The following is a 20412-nucleotide window of genomic DNA, read 5'->3' as shown; positions in this document are numbered from 1 at the left end:
AAGGCAGCAGCAAATTAGACTGCGATTTCCCAAGTGGTGCTGCAAGTTTATACAATAGACATCAAAACATAAACAGCTAGTCATCTTTTACCCTACAGGAAGGTAATGCCAAGGTTCTTTCAGAGGCTTCACTGCTGTAAACAAACTGGAGAGACATCTTCAGCAAATAGTTATAACATGCAGAGTTGTCACTTAATTGTATGCTTGAGGTACACTACACATTGAGTGACACTAATTGCACCAAAACTGGAATATTAATAACACATAGCTACAATTCTGTTTCTGTACACAGTGTTGTCGAATAATTTCAGTGTGATTAAATGTTGAGTTGTCAAGGTATGGATTTCCTAAAAAAGCTGTATCTAATATGGTATAGGCCAAGATCACAGAGAAGTATGTCTCATTGTGGAGAAAAACCTACTAGCCATTATCTCTAAGTGCGAGACTGTGTAGATCCTCTGAATCAGGCACTCTCTCATTTTACCAGTGGAAAACAAAGCACAATCTGGGAAGGCTCACTGGTGGGCTTTTTTATTTCTAAAATGCAAAAGTGGGTTGCAGCAAATGCTTTTTTATTTCTTCTTCTTGCTCAACTAAAAGCTAATTGAAAGACAATAGGGGAGAGAGCACTGAAACAAAGGACAGAAACGTAGTAACCCTGAAGAAAAAGAAAAATGGAAGGGGGGAAAGATGGTCATGAAATTAGAGAGAGATCTTGGGAGTCTGCAGAGGAGAGAGAAAAGAACACCACAGGCAACTGAAAGAAGGACCAAGAACAGAATGGCAGTGATGGATGAGAAATAAACAAGAAATAAAAGGGAACAGGGAAGAGAAGGCGGTTGCAATGGGAAAGGGACAAGGCTCCTGAAGCAGTGAAGATGTTGAAAAATAGAGAGAAGACTTGCTGGAGGAACACATAAAGCTATCTCCCAGCTTTTTCATCATCAATCATGTGTTGTCTAACTGGAAAACATCCAAGAAATATTCTTGGTGTCTTTGTTACAAAAGGAAAAATAGTGTACAAGTGTTCAACCTGTCTGAAGAAGAAATCAAGGTGGTCCCTCTAACTTGTCTTACAAATCAGAAGTAGAGGTCCAGAGCCTGGCTGATTTCAACTGAATTACCTGGAAAAATAAAAAACTTTTCCTCTGAAATTAATTATTATACTTACTTTGCCATTTTTGCTGTCATTTAAATTTCTGAATTTAGGGTTTTTCAGGTTAACCTTGCTGTCAAACAGAAATTTACTTCCCTTCACACATTACCATTCATTCCAAAACACCTCTAGAATATATACAGGCAAATCTAGATCTAGATCTAGATCTAGATCTAAAAGATAAAATAATGGCCAATCTGCAACAATATAGTAGTACCACATATAGGCTTGAAAGTAAAGACATTGTCTATATGCAAGAAGTAGTAGCAGATCAAGGAAAACTATCAAAAAGAAAAGAGGGAGAAAGTTGCCTGCCAAAAGCCTCCTGTCTCTATGCTCTAACTTTTAAAAGATAAAGTACAAAAGTGTAGGTGCCTGTATTCTTTTAGGGGTAGATGAAAGGGGTATTACTGCAAAGCCTTTATATAGGACTATATTAACAAAAATAGGTATAAAATGCTCAAGGTCCTCCATTTTAAAAAGTTCAGAAAATCCTTCCTTTTTGCTCTTGACTCTTCAAGAGGATACTTTTCAGCACTCATTAAAATGCACTTTTGAAATGAAATGGCTGATCAAAAAGCAAGGTTGCCTCTCCTTAGAACGAAATAGGTTTGTCTGGCTTTTGAACCCATCTTTCAGAAGAATTAAAAAAGTTATTACTAATGTTTTGGACAGTACCTCTGAAAAAAAGTCTGATTAATAGTTCTAAATCTTCTGAAAGTACTTCAATAAAACTAGGAATGTTATACTGAAATTTTGGTATGCTGAGCATACAGACTGCACCAAAGACATTCAGCATCTTTGAAAACTGAGAGGATATTTTTGTTCAAATTGGCTTATGTTGCACTTACTGCCTCTTTCCTTTTCAAATGCACAATATATACAAAACCAACAAATATACAAATGACAAAGGTCGAACACGAAACAGCAGAGTTTGGGGGATGCGATGGTGGTTTTTTTTTTATTTATTTTTTTTTTTTTTTATTTTTTTATTTTTTTTATTTTTTTTTTTTAATAACTAGCCATGAACATAAAGGGAGACTGGGTTCTTTTGAAGGCAAAATCTTTGCAAAAGTGATAACCTAGAGCAGCTAGCTATACTTTGCCTTCTTTTGGGACAGACAGCAATTTATATTTTTCCATTGCCTTAAGGAGCTAACAAATAAAGTAAAATAACAATTCCATCATATCACTTTTTCAGTAATTGACTAGCCATATTTGATTTGACACCTCTGAAAAACAAGAATTCAAGAATGTGCATATTTTAAGGGCATCTGATACTGGCTTTCTATGGACCAACATTATTTACCAGTTCTGTCAAGGTGTTATTATATTGCCCACACCTATCAATATTAACCTGTTTCGTGCAAAACACAACTGGCCTTCAGGAAAATCTACTGTAAAAGGAGGGTTCCCATGATTAATATTAGCTCTTGTGTAAACTGCAAACTAGCAAAAGTAATCATGAATTACCACCATCCACAGAAGTGCAAGCTAGAGGTAGTTAGGGGGAAAAGCATTGCATTGCAAACAGTAACACATGAATAATGCTATCAAAACAGTTATAGCAGTGGCATGTTTTATACTCCTTACCCACACTATATTCTCATTTCACTTGGCAGAAAGTGTCATGTGAGAAAAAAAATTACAAAAATACTAACACCAGAAGACTAGTAAGTAATTCTGCATTCATGAAAACCAACATTATTTAGTGCCAGTGAAACAAGGTGCGTGTCTAAAATATTGCTACAGAAAGAAACATTCAAACTAGAATAAAGACTCACATATACCATATGTTTTCCATACAAAATATGTAAATCTAAAAAAGGTTTTTTAGTGGTGTTTGGTTATGGAGGCCTGATGTCAAAAGATCTGCATGCTGCTTGCATCTCTTACATAGAATTTCTCTGTGACTGTTCTCATAAACCATTTGCATAAGTCAATCAACCTAGTTTCCACCTGAATCCATTTTTTGAGCTCTTACAAGCTGAAGATTCAGAAATATTCAGATCATTCCCTTGCAAACATCACTCACATTACTGAATTCGATTGCCTAGATTCATTTGTTCTTAAACACTCAAAACCAATCCATCCAACCATAGGCACATCACAATTACAAATTTCTGACCTCTTAAGTGAAATCTGAGCATGCCAACCTCATTTACACTACTCTGAGCTCATAACAAGTAACAGATGGTACTGAAATTTTCCATATTCCCCATGACCAGACATATAGGATTTAATCTCCCTCATGTTAAAGACTGTTTATATGTTTATGTGATAAAGATATAGGATAAGCTGAGAGGCAATGGTACTTTTAACTTCATTGTCAGCCTCATCTGCAGTCTGTCTTAAAGATGGGCTGGATCAGGTCAGTCTCTGTGAGTTTTGTCTGCACCACAGGGTGCCTCCTAGGAGGCTAGTTCAAGCACAGCTGCTTCCATCTACACCCTGCTATTAGAGGATCACTAAAAACTGAACTTAGTAATTTTTTTCCAAATATGTAAATAAAACCAGCAGACTCGAAAAATGAACGTATTCTCTAAAGGCTAAACAAACTCAAAGGGTTCTGTATACACTGTGTTAAAACAAAGCACTGAAGAAATCACACTTGATGTCCTGCTATTCATTTTCAGCCAAGCCATATAAAGTATAATGAAAGACAGGGAAAATCAAATGTCACCTGCAATACTGTTGCCATGACTATGTGAGCCCAAGATGTTTTCTAATAACTACATCTCCTCTTCTTTCCTCTCACTAAAATGTATATAAAGTATCAAGAACTTCCAGCCTGGATACTTTTAGATACAGATGGGTTTTTTGAACAGGGTGATTCTTCTTCTCTATGAATAAGGAGACATATTCCAAATAAAGTATCTTATGGAATACCAAATTGTGCTGGTTGACAGTTTAATTTGATATTATTTGACTGACCATTTAGTTTTATTTACTTAATTTATCAGTTCAAAAGAAACAATGACAGAAAAAGCCATACTGGGAATTATCAAGCAAATAAAATTACACTTGAATTAACAAGCTGAAATTAGCTAAGTGATTTGTTGTGCAGCTAATCATCCTTGATAAAATTAGCTTATAGTAATTTCTAAGCCTCCAAACCATTATCACCATTACAATTCTACATACTGGGAATTTGCTGGATCCTGTGCACAACCACAAACGCATCTGAAAGTCCCACTTTCACTGGGTGGTTGGTTGAACTTATCTGTGTTACAGCGACAGGAATCTGGAAGACAAAACAGGAAGATATATATGAAATGTTGAACTAAAAAAGCTCTGGCTAAAAATAACAACACTGACAAAATGAACATTCAGTCAGTGTAAATTGCAAATCCTAAATAAAATATTTTATACAACATAGCATAATATGGCCAATAATTTATTGAAGATAGAAATTACTGGTTTTAATTTGAATTTTAATGTATTTTCCTTTGCTTCTTATGTAACAATATTCACATTAACACAGGTAAAACAATTGTTAATGACAAAGCAGAAAAAGGTAGTAATTGTGAGCAATTTATTTCCCTCAGTTGAAGAAAAAGTAGCATGATATGCTAGTAACACTCAGGGAGAAGAAGGCGATACCCTCTTGTCTATTATTGAACACAAAACCAGCATATCTTGCTTCTCCAGATATCAGACCTAGTATTCAAAAGTTCTGTCAAAGACTGAGAAGGAGACATAAATTTCATGCCTAGCAGTTCTCCAGATGGCACTAGCAGAGTAAAATTAATGAAATGCCTGGATCAATTAGCAATGTTAGACATTGTAAAATTTGCAAAGATGTAACTCAGACAAAAAAGAGCACGAGGTAGAGGATTGGGGACTATGGTCTAGAAAGAAGCAGTTCTGGAAGGAACCTCAGTATTGTATTGGATGAACAATTCCAGCCAGAAGGGATATCATAGAAAGAAAACTTAATTGATATGATATTTGGTTACACAAACAGTGAAATATAGCCTGGGAGTGGGGTGGTCATTTTACTTGTACCTGAACATTAGATCATTGCTGATACATTACACAGATTTTGAGAGGATATATTTCTTAAAAAGAAATTAAGAGAAGGAAGATTAAAAGTGTCATAAAAATATGTTGTAATCTTCAGTTCTCAGATGACATTAACAGGAGGATTAAAGAGGTCTATCTATTTGGCTTCTATTTGGTCTATCTTTTTGATAACAACAAAGGGATAATGGAAATCTGGCTAGATATCATAAACAAGTACTACCACAGGGAGAAATTACTCAGGGTCTTCTTTTTATTCTAGGACAGAAGGATATAACCAGAAGATGGAAACTTCAGGCAGGTACCTTCAGAGTAGAATAAGCTACACGCTTTTATAACTGAATGTAATTAACCACTGGGATAAACAACCAAGAACAATTATGATTCTCTACCCATTGCTGCTTTCAGATCACAGTTGGATGTCTGATATTTCAAAGCTGGTCTTCATTTAACCAGAAATTACTAAGCTGAAGACAGATGGAATTGGATTAAGTGTAAGAAAATGAGAACCAAGGTGTTAGTTTAGCTAATCTAATAGCCTCCTCTGGCTTTACCTCTGTAAAACTATCAAAATTATACTGTCAGCCAGTACTTTTCACATAGGAGAAAAGTGCCAAACTAAAAAGTCTGGTTACTTTTTTCCAGTGAATGAAGATTCAGTTCTGTCTACATGTCAATTAATGTCATGACTTCTGGTACTTGAATTAAACATCAGCAGTTGTTCTCCTTGGAAAATACCAGTTAGTTATGCTTTTTCCTGATTACACCAATAACTGTTTAGTAAAAGCTGAATTTAAGAATACTAACACAAAAAGTAGGTTCTGTTGAATTTAACATTGTAATAAGTTTTCATTTCTTTTACTTAACTTAGCGACTTTTTTTAGGAGTTCTTGCACACATGATCTGCTGTGGTATAAAAAAGTCATGAGACATTCTTAAATCAACATGAAAAACAGAAGTGGCTTGGAAATACTAGTAATACATCAATTTAAATTTGGCTTATATCAGCTTAGCTCTGATGCAGTTATTGGAGAATACGACAGAAGAAGGCTGGAAATCATATTTTCAAATTCTTCAAAATAAAAGACTCACTAAGATCAGAAATAAGTCTATAAATTTTCTCCAGAATGTAAATATAAACAAAATAAGGGAATTATTCATAGTTGCAGAGTACTAAGAAAAGCTTACATTAGCTGTCAAAGAAACTGTCTTAAGGAATTGCAAGGATACTCTAGAGGTATTATTGAAAATTAAGTTAGAAAAAGCACTGTTTTGAAAGATGCAATGACTGTTTCTTTTCCAAGTTAGGGAGGGAACAACAGATGAAGAAAGGACAGAGAATGTAGTTGGAATCAGCATTATGAGTATGTGTGACAAAATATACTGGTAAAATTGGCAGCTCAAGGCACAAATTGTGTCTGATGCATGAAAAGAATCATACTAATTTGTGTGGGTAAGTGTAAATCAGAGGAAGTTGCACTCAGATCTCCTTGAATAAGACTCCTTTATTTTTAGTCTAGTGCCTTTTCACATGTTTGTTATGAATTTGTGAATTATTGAACAACTTCCCTCAAAAATTATGAAAACAGCAAACTAATTTTTCTCTTTTTTTTTTTTTTCACCCCTCCTAGGAAGGAGTAATAGATTCTTGCAGTACTAATGCCACAGGTGATTTTGTTTTGGGTTTGGATTTTTTAAAATAAATTTAGTTTCATTTCAACTTGGTTCAGGAGAAATTAGAAAATTCCCTAGCAGAAATAACTCAGTAGATTTTGCCAAAATCCCTGAAGATGTCCACACTCTTCTACTGGGCATTCTAGTGAGAGTAAGGAACTTGTGGAATAATTTTCTAAAACAAATAAGGAAGTTATAGTAGGGTCCAGTCTAATAAAAGAAGTTTAGATATATGTTTTAGAAATAGGGTTTAGGAGCAAGTGCTTGTGTAAGCTTAAAAAAAAAAATCATATTTTTTAGCCAACTTCAAACTGAAGGGCAGCCTGTGTCAAACAGTCATACAGACAGAAATGCAGTCAAACTAGAAGGGAAACCATGATTCAGGAACACTCTTATTCTCCTGAAAAATTAGTGTAATTAAACCTGTATTTACAAAAATATATATCTATTTTTTAAGGTGGGAAAAAGAAATTTGTAATGAGTTTACTGAGTGCCATATTACAGGTGAAATCTTTACATGAGATGTCAAGATAAAATGGGCTTTTGCCACACGCTGGCCTATTAGGAAACATGCCCTTTTGACAGAAGACTTGTAGTAAATATTAAAATAATTTGCTGAAAATTAGAGCAAAACATTGGTAGCAAGCAGATAGCTCCTGTTCTGAATTCTTCACCTGAATGGCAAGATATGTCATAACAGGTCAACATGTGAAATAGCTGAACAGTAAGTTAAGAATGTGCAAGTGATTGCTAATGGGTGGCAGTGATTTTATGGCATTACCTTCAGAGAATACTTTTTAGCTAGAATAATTCCAAAGTGTATGCTAGCTCTACCACAGAAAATATGAATTTTTGTGTTGTACAAGTCACTAGTTTATGAATAAATGCACACTAGCACTGAGGCCATTAATGTCCACATTTTGAATTATATACCTTGACAATGGGGAGAAAGGTATTTAGAATTCATTCTGCATTCTATCTATCACTGGGACCAGTAATTCTTTTCAACTTTGAGGTCATGCCAGAATCTCATCCTTCAAAAAGGAAGAAAATCATGGCCTCTAACCTTATTCTGAAGGAAATGGTAAGCAGGGTGCAATTACTGCCTCACTTCAAAACTGAGTAAAAGACCAGAGATTGTTGCAAAATAATAATGAGGAACAACATAATAGTGCCTATATAGTGTTTTCACTGACAGTTTCCTAAATAGCTGTTAATTACTCCACAGGCTAAACTACATGAAACCTACTCATGAGTTTTAAATTGCATAAAATGACAACCTCAAAAATCAAAGATCCTGTTTGCATGTTAATATTTTTGATAACAATAAAAGAGGTAAAGAAATGCCAGGCACATATAACATAAGCAGAACATCCATCAGGATGATGTTTGTTTTTTGGTTTGTTTTTTTTGTTGGGGTTTTTTTTTTTTTTTTTTTTTTTTAATTTCTGTTAGTTTTCAGGCAACAATAACAAAGTTTGTAGTCTTGTTTCTGAAAACAGTGTATTTTCACCACACATAGCAGGAGCATAAATTTTATTTAAGTGCTAGTACTTTACCAGTTTCATTCAATTCTGTCTCCCTTTCACAAGAGAAAGAAATTATACTACAAGTTTCTTTTAGAATTTTTTTCAAACTTCTTATATTGGGAATTTGAACAAGCATTTCAACTTTAATAATGGTTTCCGGATGACCACATAGACAGAGTGTCATTACTATTTAAATGAAGAAAGAAAGAAAGCCTTCAGGCTACTGAAATTAAGAAAAATACCCTAAACGATTAACAAGATCTGTGGTACCTTTGCCTATTTTTTCCTGTATTAATCACTGACAGAAAAAGAAACAAAATGATACTCTAAGGAACATTAGCTCTAAGCATCAATGGGAAAAGACTATACAGAACAGTTATTTTGTTCACTTAGAAGCAAAACTCTTGAGAATTGAACTTGAGTGAAATTTAGAACATAAGAAATGAGTATTCACTACTAATTCCTAACAAATATGCCTTCACAGAAATTTTTCTTTACTACTTTGTTCTGTTGGCTAGTTTGCACTGTAATGTATTTCATATGTAGTAGAGGTGCATCAATAAAATTTTCTTGTTAACTGTTTCCTGACATATTGGCCCTTTGCCAGAATTCTAACAGTCAGCATAAGCAAAGTGATATTTAAAATTGAAGGTATGTGCGCTGTTAACAAAGTAAATTGCTAAATAAATAAATAAATAAATATTTTGCTTGCTATAGGACCTTGCTATATTTCAAATTGTTTTCACGTTTTGAAAACTTGACTATACAGCTCCTTCTCCTAACATTTAACACTTCCGAAAGATATTCTGATGTCTCCATATTTCTCTATCCTGACGATTCAACTCCTTTTCTAAATGTTTATTTTTTCAAAATCTGTTCTAGATTTTGGATAACAATTGTGAACTTCATGTTGCCTTCTACTGGGAAAACAACAGAATGCAGAAAATTGGGCAGAATAGCTTTCATACTCAGCAAACCTCAGCCGAGATCTTGTCTTGGTGGTCAACAGGTTTATGAGGTAGCAAACCTTGTTTGGGAGCAGTAAGGGTGTGAAAAAGGGGAATCTCGAATGGTTTGAAAAAATAAAAAATAGAAGGTAGAACTTACCCAAAGTGCTTTAGACATAAAAGTCCCTACTTGTACCTCCCTCAAATGTATAAACAGTTATTTTAAAGGTAGATTCTTCAAGATAAATGTGTCACTAGCGTAGAGGCCCTATGGGATGCTTTATAAAGTTACTGGCAATCTGTCTGCTACATTTCTTACATGGTGCTTCAGCTTGAAGATTTCAATGACAATGCCTTGAAGACCTTGCAGATTTGCCATACATCACTGTCATTTCTGATGGACTGTGATGCTAAAATAAAATGGCACCAAAAAGACAGTAGAAATCTTCTTGTGCAACTTTTAGTCGTGCTAGTGAGCACTTACATAAGTAATCCTACTGGACTTAATGACAACATGACTCACCAGCAAGAGAAATGGTTCCAGAAGGAAGGACTTCCTCAGAAAGCAATGGATTCTGCACTGGAAAGTAAATAAGTTCCTAGCCAGATGTATCAAGACTAAAATCAAGTTTAAATTTGTAAGTGTCTTGTTTGTTCTTTTCAGACAACTTGTGTCTGATCAGTGATTGGCAATTTTATTTAGTTTTCCACATTTAGGAGAAAAGCTGAGGTCGTTGTAATGGAGTAAAAGCTGTAAATAAAGAAAGCAGTCTTCTGGAAGTCTCAGCCTCCTAATCTATTCCCCAAGCAATTTCTAATGGTATAAACTAATTTTAACTTTCTAAAATTTTACAAAAATCTTTTGTCAAAAGATTTACAGATCATTAGTGTGTTACTATTATAATTTTAAAAGTCTCTTTCCTTAGCTATATGCAATAGCTGTAAAGTGATGTTTAATAATTCCATTCAGGACAAGAATAACTCATGACAAGGGGATGAGTTAAAAAATTCAGCAGTAGGAAAAAAGAGTATTATTTGATTTGTAAATTCCAGTTTTCTGTCTCAAAATTAACAAAAAGGACATTCATAGCTCCTCCCCACAAAAACACTGTGGTTTTGGAGGAAACTTCCAGTACCGTAATGAGAGCAAGCAGCCTGTGCCATTGTAGCACAGAAATTGTTTATCCACAGATTAAATGACACACTTGCATACGATCCTAGGGAACCAATTGTTGTAAAGGAGGTGGCCCATTTCTTCCTTCTTCCTAAATGAATAAAGTTTTCCACTACCTGACACTCCGCATCATCAATTACCTTTATGCAAAATGAATGCAAGGTACTTTCAGTTTAGAGCAGCAATTAGTATCACTGACATTAAATTCATTTTGCACAGGGCTGGAGAGTAACAGAGAGGGCAGAGAATAGTAGACTCCTGAAAATGTCACCATTTTAATGTCTGAATGCATACACAGTTCTTGACAAAATTATCTTAAAATTACAAGTGGAAGTACTGTCCCTCCCAATCTCTCTGGGTCTTGAAGGCAGGAAACTTTCAGTAATCTTTAGAAGTTTTTGCCTTTCTTTGAAAAGATTTCAATAACAGGAGATAAATGAAGCTCTAGTCCACAATTCTTTGATCAAGCATAAGCTCTATAGTACTATGTAGAGTAAAGCTTACATGAAGTTGGATTCAAAATGCAAAGAAACTGCATTTTCATAGGTGAAGACTCTAGCCTGTACCTAACATTCAGGAAAAGAATCTAAGCAGACCTTGCATCAGCATGTCTTTTATAAGAAAAGGATAGCCAGGTATGTGGGCATACCAGAAGTTTCTTGCTTCTACAAAACAGATTGAGCATTCTGTTTGCAAGGTGCAAAGATGTGGCTGCGAGGTGAAGATATGACTGCTGCTAGTAGACTAACCCAGATCCTCTCTAGCTTTCTAGTGAAGGGGATAGAGTGTTATTATTTCTGCTACATTAAAGGTGCATGGCTACAATACATCAGAGAGAAAAAAGAAAACAGATTTCTCCAAGGCTGGACAATCAGTTGTATCACTGATTACATTTCTTTTACCATAAGGAGTATAACAGAGACTTACATCTTAAAGAGAAAGTCACAGTTTGCATGCCAAACTGAGATTAAACTAACAAAACCAAATCAAAAACCAAACCAAAACAAACTAATGAGAAAGAAAGAAAGAAAGAAAGAGAAATTCTTTGACCCTAGAGATTTGAGCTTGTCTACTTTCTGATTCTCATTTGCATGAATCACAGAAGCATTGAATCATAGAATACCAGGCTGAAAGGGGACTTCAAGGATCATCTGCTCCAACATTTCCTGGCAAAAGTACCAAAATTCAACTAGGCTACAGCCTCCAGAACTCAAGAAAGAAAAGAAAATCACCTAAAGCAACAACTGGAATTCTGAAACACCCGGAGAACGCAGAAGAAGCCATCCAATACAACATATTGGTGCTATAAAGCCAAACCAAATGGCCTCAATCTAAGCAGTTTTATCACCAAACAGATGGAAAACCTCAAAGATCTAGTGATACAAACCAGTTATTTCTCATTTGAAATATATGAACTTTGAAATATGTGAGTTGCTAGAAATGGCAGCTGCAGGAAAAAGGTGACCTTTTAATACTAACCATTGATTCTAGAGTATTTTCAAATAGGTCAAAATTGGGTGAATTAATTGGGCAAATTAGACCCTACCTTTTAAAACCCAAGAGGAATTTACTTAAAACCCCAAGAATTTACTAAACACTCAACACTTACAACCACCCAAAAAAGTCCAGTTGAAATCCAGGAGTAACACATTTGAGTCATGTTGATGGTTTTTAAGTCCATCATATGAACAACATTTTTACAATAAAACATTATTTTCAACAAAATAGTGATCTTATGAACAATATAATGAAATGATCTTATAGCTGATCTTTCAAATACCTTCCCCCCACGGAAAAAAAATACCTTCCCCCTTCCCTGACAGGGAAAATCCTGGTAGATATAATTTGTCCACTTAAATGATAATTTTTAGACTCGACTTACTTCTTTGTAGCCGAAAATGATACGCCCATCATTGAGAAGGGTGGCCTGAAAAGTGAAACTGCCCAGGTTGTAATTATCCTGTAGATGTACATGGTCCCACTGGACAACTAGTGCTGTGCCTGTGAACCCCAGAGCGGGGGTAGAGAGGCAAAGGGAAGAAAAAATGTAAGAAATACATTAACTGACTGTAGGAAAAGTACTTAACTTCAGTTACTTGAAACAAGAACAGTGACTAGCCTCTTTTTGTCAACTTTCAGCTCCACACCTTGAAATGCCAAAGATATTAAAAACTCAAGTCTAACTGAAATCCTCTTACAAGTAGACACCACAGTGCCACACATAAGCACCTTGACTACTGCTAAAGCAGGAGTGGTCAAGTAAAGTGTCTGGAATCAACAATCACTAAAGGTAGGATCCAGCACTCAGAGTTCAGGTGTGCTGCCATTACCACTTCTCTGCAGGGGCTTTTTTGCACCATATACATAAACCCAGATGACTTTGAAATGTGAAGTGCTAATAGCATCACCTGCTTAGTAAAAGTTCTTATTTGAGGAATTTGAATTCTTCCATTAACTATGCATTAATTAAATAGCATAAACTATTTTCTGCATGGTGCAAGTCCTTGCTGAGGTTCTGCAAGTTGAAAAATGTTAGGTCTTTGCATTAAATAAATGTAGTTTAAATCAAACTCACTAAGAATTCATGCATAGGGTAAATATTGAGTCTGGTATGCAGAGATTTAGTTGCAAGAGGCTTGTTAATATTCATGGGAGTTCACTAGCTGAATATCCACTTACCACAGCAAAAATGTACCCCAAGCAACTTGCATACCCTGTGAGCATGTTTTATAGATGTTGAAGGTTATTTTCAAGCAGCTTGACTGAAAGACACTTATCACTAAAACTGTGTTTATGAAAACCAACATTTTTGTCTTTATACGGCTTCCTCAACAACTTCTCTCTTCAGCATTAGTGGAGTCATGTGCTTTGATTCACACTTTAATTTCCTTTTTTCCTGGAGTGTTTATGATGACTCAGTATGTACCCAGCTCAAAATATTTTTGATATATCCTTGAAACATCTTTTGTCACAAATCTTCTGTGATGTAAATCTCATGAACACATCTTGGCAGGTGAAACTATGAGCATAGAAAGTTTGGGTACACACTGCACTAAGTCCAGCACATTATTGTCTTTTGTGTCTTTCATAGATGTAGTACATATTCATTAATTGTACACACAGTGCATTTTTTGGTTTGTGACCACACTCATTAACTGCTTTCTGAATATTTATTTATGATTGTATTAAATTTTATTTAAAGGTAGGTTGACTTTTAAAAATATATGTATTATATAATAATATTATAATACTTACATTTTAATATATAATTATTAATTATAAAATTATTGGAATAAAAACAGACAGAATTTCTTATGGTTGGTCTTTGAGTACTTCAGATCTATGTGCATCTCAGACCCCTACCCAAAAATGAAAATCATCTGCCACCAAAACTGTCATCTCATTCCCAGGGCTTTTAGGAAGATTTGTGTGTGCCTAAACTCCTTGCAGTAAGCTCTGTCAGCAAGACCTTGATGGACCCCATGCTTTGTGCTTGCCTACTACAGATGCTGCTGTAAAGCAGTACACTTATTCATGGGGAGAAAACATGGACGTAAGAAATAAGGTGCTGAAGATACAATCTGCTCAGTTCCTTTTTATTTGTGGTAAGATAGCCAATTCTTTGTCCTAAAGCACATGGAGTTCAAAAGATCATGCCTTACACGTGAAGGGGGATCCAAAATCTCAAAGAATTGTTTAACCTTGTCATGAAAGCCATGTGATACAGCTTGATTCACCTCATATGAAGATTGGAAGTCTGGAATGCAATGAGAATTAGCAATGTCTTCCCCAGAATCCTCAGATTCTTTAAGAAAAGATGAAAAATCTCAGGCTATAATGTTAAATAATTTATGAAATCAAAATTATATTTTTTCTCTTTGAAATTCTTCATGTAAGGAGTAGGATTTTCTCATGTAAGTATTTTATTGGTTTTTTAACAAACATATGCTGCAATGACTAGATTGTAGTTATGACTAGGTTATGACTAGGTACAAAAGTTATACAATGCATATTGATCACTGTTCTAAAAAACAAAAAGTAACACACCTGGTTGGAAATACAATATATTTTGAACATGCTGTAAATTTATGCTTAAATTCACTATAAATAAACATACAGATTAATCCATGCGTATCCAGGAAGATTTAAAAATCATGGATCTGATGATATTAAGTCATGATACTAAACTGTCTAAGTTTTAAATTCAGAATAGACAGTCACTGCCTTTTAACCACATGGATTACGTTTCTGAAATATCGATTATAACTGAATTCAAGAGAAAAATATCCACACATTCAAGGCCTTTGAAATATCTCACAGAGTTTCAAGCATAACACTGCAGTTAGCCTTTTACTCTTTCAATCTTTTTTACAAGGAACTGTTGAGAATTCACGGTGTAGATGAATGTCCTGGATTCCAATCCTGGGACTCCATGCACTTAGTCATTGACAGGTTTATTAACCTTTTGCCTGCCCTGCTTCCGTGTATTCTTGCTATTGCATTCCACAAATGCTATTTTCATTTTAGGTAGTGGGTAAATGGTATTTACTCTCTCTCTCTCTCTCTCTCTCTATATATATATATTTTGAAATAGCAGGAACTTACACTTTTATACAAGACAGATTTTTCCTTTTAAAGCTGATAAAATGCATTGCTAGTTTGAGTTGATGCACTTCAACCTCCAGAAGATATCTGTTTGATAAGGAAAAAGCATTCATGACTCTTTAACTGCTTTCTAAATTAAGAACTGTTTATGTATGTCTAGTTACATCCTTTATACAGCTTGGGAGTTAAAAAAAAGAACCAAAAAAATTTTAAAAAATCTTCAATGTTTCTCTCAAAAATAGTTAAGAAAATAAGAAGAGTCAAGGGATACAGACACATTCATTTGTGAAGGACTGCTACATACCATTATCAAAGTATCTGACTGTTGAATTTCTTGATACACTGGGGTCAAAATTTGCCATTAAGGGTGCAATATATTGGGTAGCTGTTAGCATTCGATGTACAACTTCTCCAGTATATATGAAACCTACAATAAAAAAAAATTGAGACCATTTCAGTAAATTCTGGAAAGATATATAGAATGGCAGATTGAGTTAGGCATTGCCAGAGTATTAGAGGGTCATCTGAGAGAAATTAATCCCAAAATTTTATAGTGAATTAAATAAGAGCTAAAATGTCAGGAAAACATCTGTCATGGCTGCAAGAAGAACAAGATTCAAAATGAACAGTGGAACAAGTAGTTCAAGAAGGAAGTTCTCATATAGAAATAAAACCAAAGAAAACTCAAGGAAGAATAACTCCAGTTAAGGAAAATATGCAACTATGTGGCATTGTGAAAATGAGCTATTTACCAGCAAGCATATTCCATAGTGGTTTCTTCTATCCTTTCCAAAAATCTTGTTTGTTTTGCTTTTGTAATTTGTGACTTCTTCAAAAGTTATTCTAACCCTTGTTCATATTTCTAGAGACACTGAGTGAGAGACTATTTCATCTAAAATTTAGATGAAGAGTGGAACTATTTCAGGATTATAAGCCAAGTAACATTTCTACTACATTCTCTGCAGTGTCAGGTCACACTAGTTTATCCTATTCGCTCTTGAATCAACCATAGTCCGCAGATTAATAGTGAGCTTCTTCCATCAAAAACCTCTGGTGGTTTGGAATTGGAACCTTCATTTGAAAAAAGAACAGTCATCTACGGTGAATACAGTAATCCTGCAGGTTTTTTTCAAAGCAAAAATTTGTGTCTTTTAATGGCAGGAAACCTCTTCAATTTTAAACAGTAGATGGTCTACAAATGTTGTTTATGATTGTTTTAGCCTTTACTTTTAACTTGATTTGACTACAGGCAGAGCTTCAAAACTAAGATTTGATATTACCTCTCCTCCTAAAGTGTTTACCAGATGATGCCTTATGATGAAATGTTTGCTTTTTCTCCTTCTATTGAGTCAATGAAGTATATTCCAACAGCAAACAGCTCAACAACAAGAAGAATATTAGAATATTTTCTAATATGAAAAATTTTATTTGAAAGACATCTCAAAGATATTTATTTTTTTACTGGTAAATGATACTATTCACTGCAACAGTATTTGCACTGGTTTGTGTTTCTTTTTCCATCTTCATTTTGTATTGAGAGTCTTTCTTCCTCCACAACTCCTTCCACTGTCAAACCCAAGAAGTCTTTCTTCTCACATTAAGTATTATGGCAATGCAACATACTATGTAGGAGCATGCAAATCTATCCCTAAAATACAATTCTGAAATTCCAGAACTAAATACAAACCTGATCAAATCTCCTGTTAAGAGATGCTATCTAAAAACTATTAATGTGCAACCTCACTTTCTTAATAATGGTATCTCCCTCTTAACCACTGTGAGATGACAGACTTATTTGATATGACACAGGAAATCTCTGAGTGCAGGACAAACAATAATTTTATGGAGTGCTTTAGCCATCCTTCTACTCCTGTCCTCTCCTGAAATATGTAGCTAAATTCTTGATAACTGTTCATGGAACTAGTTCTAGAAGTCATAAGATGCTACAAAGAAACAAACAAGAAAAGTGGTTCTCTGGAATAATTCTTCTGCGTGGCTGCTAGTATTTAAAATCAAGTTCTGTGAAGTCAACTAATGTGGAGGTGATAGGAGAGCTAAGAAAAAGCCAAGTGTGGAGAAAATACAACGAAAAATTCGGTTGCAAGATTTGGCATCTGACAAAGGGGTAAGCTAGGAATCAAGCTGCTTTTTCTTCCGTTAAAACACATCTGTGTATCAGAAAGATACAGTATTTTAATATCTGGACACTCCCTAACTACTAAATTAAGTCTTAGGACTAAACTAAAACTTCTTTTTTTGGGGGTGTGTGGAGAGGGGGTGTGGAGGAGAGAGAGTGGAGGGCAGATTCCTTCAACTGAATATCTAAGTATCACTTTTCTTTTTTGATAATTGATATGGAGAGAGAAACATAAGTTAAAAAAATATCTACCCACACATATTTACAAGTAATTTATAAACTTGAATTTTCAGAAAATAGAAGTGTGGCTGGAATTTTACTCTATAAGTTGTTATTTTAGGATAGCCAACTGTCTTGCCAAAGTATAGTCCCTGAAATGCATTTTCATTATTTTGTTTTTGTTATTGTCTGCTTCTTAAATGTCATTCCCTTGAGAAATAATCCTTTATTCTTATTTAGACATTCTAAATACATGCAATTTCATAGAAATATACCTCATATTATGTACTGCTTATTATCCCTGTGCTCATCTGCACACATATTTTAACACAGCTGTGGGTGGGTCTATAACCTTGAAACCCTTCCTCAAAAATATTTTGAAGACAATACAAACAAAACCTTTGAAGCCATATTCTTATATTACAATTAGCCTTAACAGTTCAGTACTTATTCATCCCTTGCACAACGGTCCTATCCTTACACACAGTTTCCCTTTCATGCTTCCATCCCATTTACAGTATAAATGTCACCATTATAACTAATAATGAGGCAGATACAATAGGGAAAGAAAGGACTTAATTGTGCTGGAACACATAACTAAGTAAATCAGCCCAAGTAATTAGTAACCACAGCATGTATTTCCAAGGGTTTGCCGGATGCAGCTTTACTATAGACAAAAATGGAAAGCAGGAGGTGGATGATAGCTGGGAAGCGGGCAGGCCTTGCATGAAGATCACTCTAATGAGGGCTCCAGGCATGCATTGGAACAACTTGAAAAGAAACAAAAAGTAATTTCAAATCATCCCAGAGATTCAAAAGCTGAAGCCACTGTTGATCATGGATATTTTATCATTGTCACTACAACTTAAAGAAAGCAGCAAATGTAAAATTAACTTATTCCTGAATGGAATTCCACAGAAAACTGGCTTATATCATCTGTAACCTAATTTTCTGACAGTGGTAAATGCTTATGGTTGATTCATTTAGTCAAGGAAGACTTTTTCAGACCTGCAATTTCCTGAACCACTTAATCAGTCTTTTGTGGGAGGTGTTGGTAGAGCTCTTTTCCAAAACTCTCCACAAGCATTATACCTAGAAGCATAATATGTTCCTAAATACTGGAATGAAGACAAATAGGAGAGTGTTCAGCATTTTGTATGTTTAGTATGTACACATAAATTTAACTAAAAATAAGGTTGAAATAATACTAAACCCACTTGTAAATCAAGAAGGGTACACTTCTAGTTCTTGTAGTGTACAAATTTACACTCACACAAATAGAGGGAAAAATATATATATAACCACTTAACTGTGAAAGCACATTTCCACCTGATGCAGGACACTGAATTTATTTAAAAATGCATTTTACATCTGAATTTATCCATTCCAAAATATGCTCCTTATCTGTTGCACATTAGCATATTAGATTTACAAAGAACATTTCATGTACAAGAATATAACATTCTGCACATAAGATTTCTGTGGTTTCTTTTTTTATATTCCTAGCTGTGCACAAACTCAGTAGGACTTCGAAAGTTTTTGACAATATTTGCCAAGTGTACAGAATAACAGAATATATGTTCAAAGCTGAACAGGCAATGAGTCCTTTGAAGCTGCTATTGTGTGTCTATAAAGAAGATAGGATATGGGATATACAGATAATAAAAGAAAATGAAATATCTAGGTTGATAACCATCTTCTAAGTTAGTTGATAACTAACTTTTAGGATAAACCTTCTAAGACCTTGCATGAAAAACTACGTAAATCTGAGCGTGATATCTAGGTGACAATATGATAAACCCCTTTTGCATTTCAGTATTTAGCTGAATTAGAAAAAAATCTACTTTAGGTTGTAATTCCACGTGTAATTTATTTTTAAATATATGAAACAACTGGTCATATCTTAAAAGCATATTGGATAAGGGTATAAATGAATTGTACTTGTGATGAGTAGGTTCCGTTTTGAGAGCATATATTTTAGGTGCCCTGTACTACTTCAAAGCTATAATGCCAGTTCAGTCTATCTATGTGGTGGAATGACCTTTGCCATCTGCCACATGCCCGCCCAGCTGCTCTCTCACAACCCTTCCTCAAAAGGATAGGAGGACAAAATAAGATGAAAAAAATCTGTGTGTTCAGATATAGACCGGGAGAACACTTGGCAATTACTGTCGTGGGCAAGATAGAAGTGATTTGGGGAAAATTAATTTTTTTTGCTGCTAGATAAAACAGGCTCACATAGTGAGAAAGACAGATTAAAACACCTTCCCTCCACCCCTCCCTTTTTCCCAGACTTAGTACCACTCCTTTATTCCTGACCTCTCTACCTTCTCCTCCCCATCGAGCAGTGCAGTGGGATGGGGAATGGGAATTGTGGTCAGTTCATAACACTTAATCTGTGTCACTCCTTTCTCCTCACATTTTTTTTCCTATTTCACTGTAGAACTTTCCCATGGGCTGCAATCTTTTAGGATAAGACTGCTCCACTGGGAGTCCTCCATGGTTCCTTTATGAGAGTTCCACCTTTCCAGTGTGGGGTCCTTCACAGGCTGCAGCACAGATATCTGCTTCAGTGTGGCTCTTCCACGGTCTGCAGAGAAATAACTGCTCCAGCCTTGTCTCCTCCACAGATGCTTCAGTGCCTGGATGATCTCCTCCTTCTTCTTCTCTCTCTTCCCTTGGTGTTCACAGTTTTATTTCTCATGTTTTTTCCCTCAATTCTGACACTGATGTGGAACATTTTTGAACCTTTCTTAAATATGTTCCAAAAGGCACCACACTACTTAAACCTTGCCACAACCCACAATACATCCTATGACTTAACCTAATCATAGAATCATAGAATCAGCCAGGTCGGAAAAGACCTCCCAGATCATCAAGTCCAACCCTTGATCCAACAATGCTGTGGTTGCTAGACCATGGCACTAAGTGCCACATCCAGTCTCATC

General features: G+C 35.1%; 1 protein-coding gene across 1 annotated transcript in view; it reads right to left on the bottom strand.

Moving 5' to 3' along the window:
- PLXDC2 (plexin domain containing 2) overlaps positions 1 to 20412 on the bottom strand; it is a 139982-nt gene that overhangs the window by 52816 nt on the left and 66754 nt on the right. Inside the window, exons 5-7 of the mRNA XM_018075168.2 lie at positions 15413 to 15535; positions 12386 to 12504; positions 4301 to 4400 (exon numbers count right to left, since the gene is read on the bottom strand). Coding sequence (XP_017930657.1) covers positions 4301 to 4400; positions 12386 to 12504; positions 15413 to 15535 — 342 coding nt within the window. The remainder of the gene's footprint in view (positions 1 to 4300; positions 4401 to 12385; positions 12505 to 15412; positions 15536 to 20412) is intronic.

The sequence above is a fragment of the Manacus vitellinus genome, unplaced genomic scaffold, assembly GCF_001715985.3.
Source record: "Manacus vitellinus isolate BGI_N305 unplaced genomic scaffold, ASM171598v3 scaffold_3_pilon, whole genome shotgun sequence".
In the NCBI taxonomy this organism is placed as follows: Eukaryota; Metazoa; Chordata; class Aves; order Passeriformes; family Pipridae; genus Manacus; species Manacus vitellinus.
Note: the sequence above shows the minus strand (reverse complement) of the source record. Positions and strands in the feature narration are given on the sequence as shown.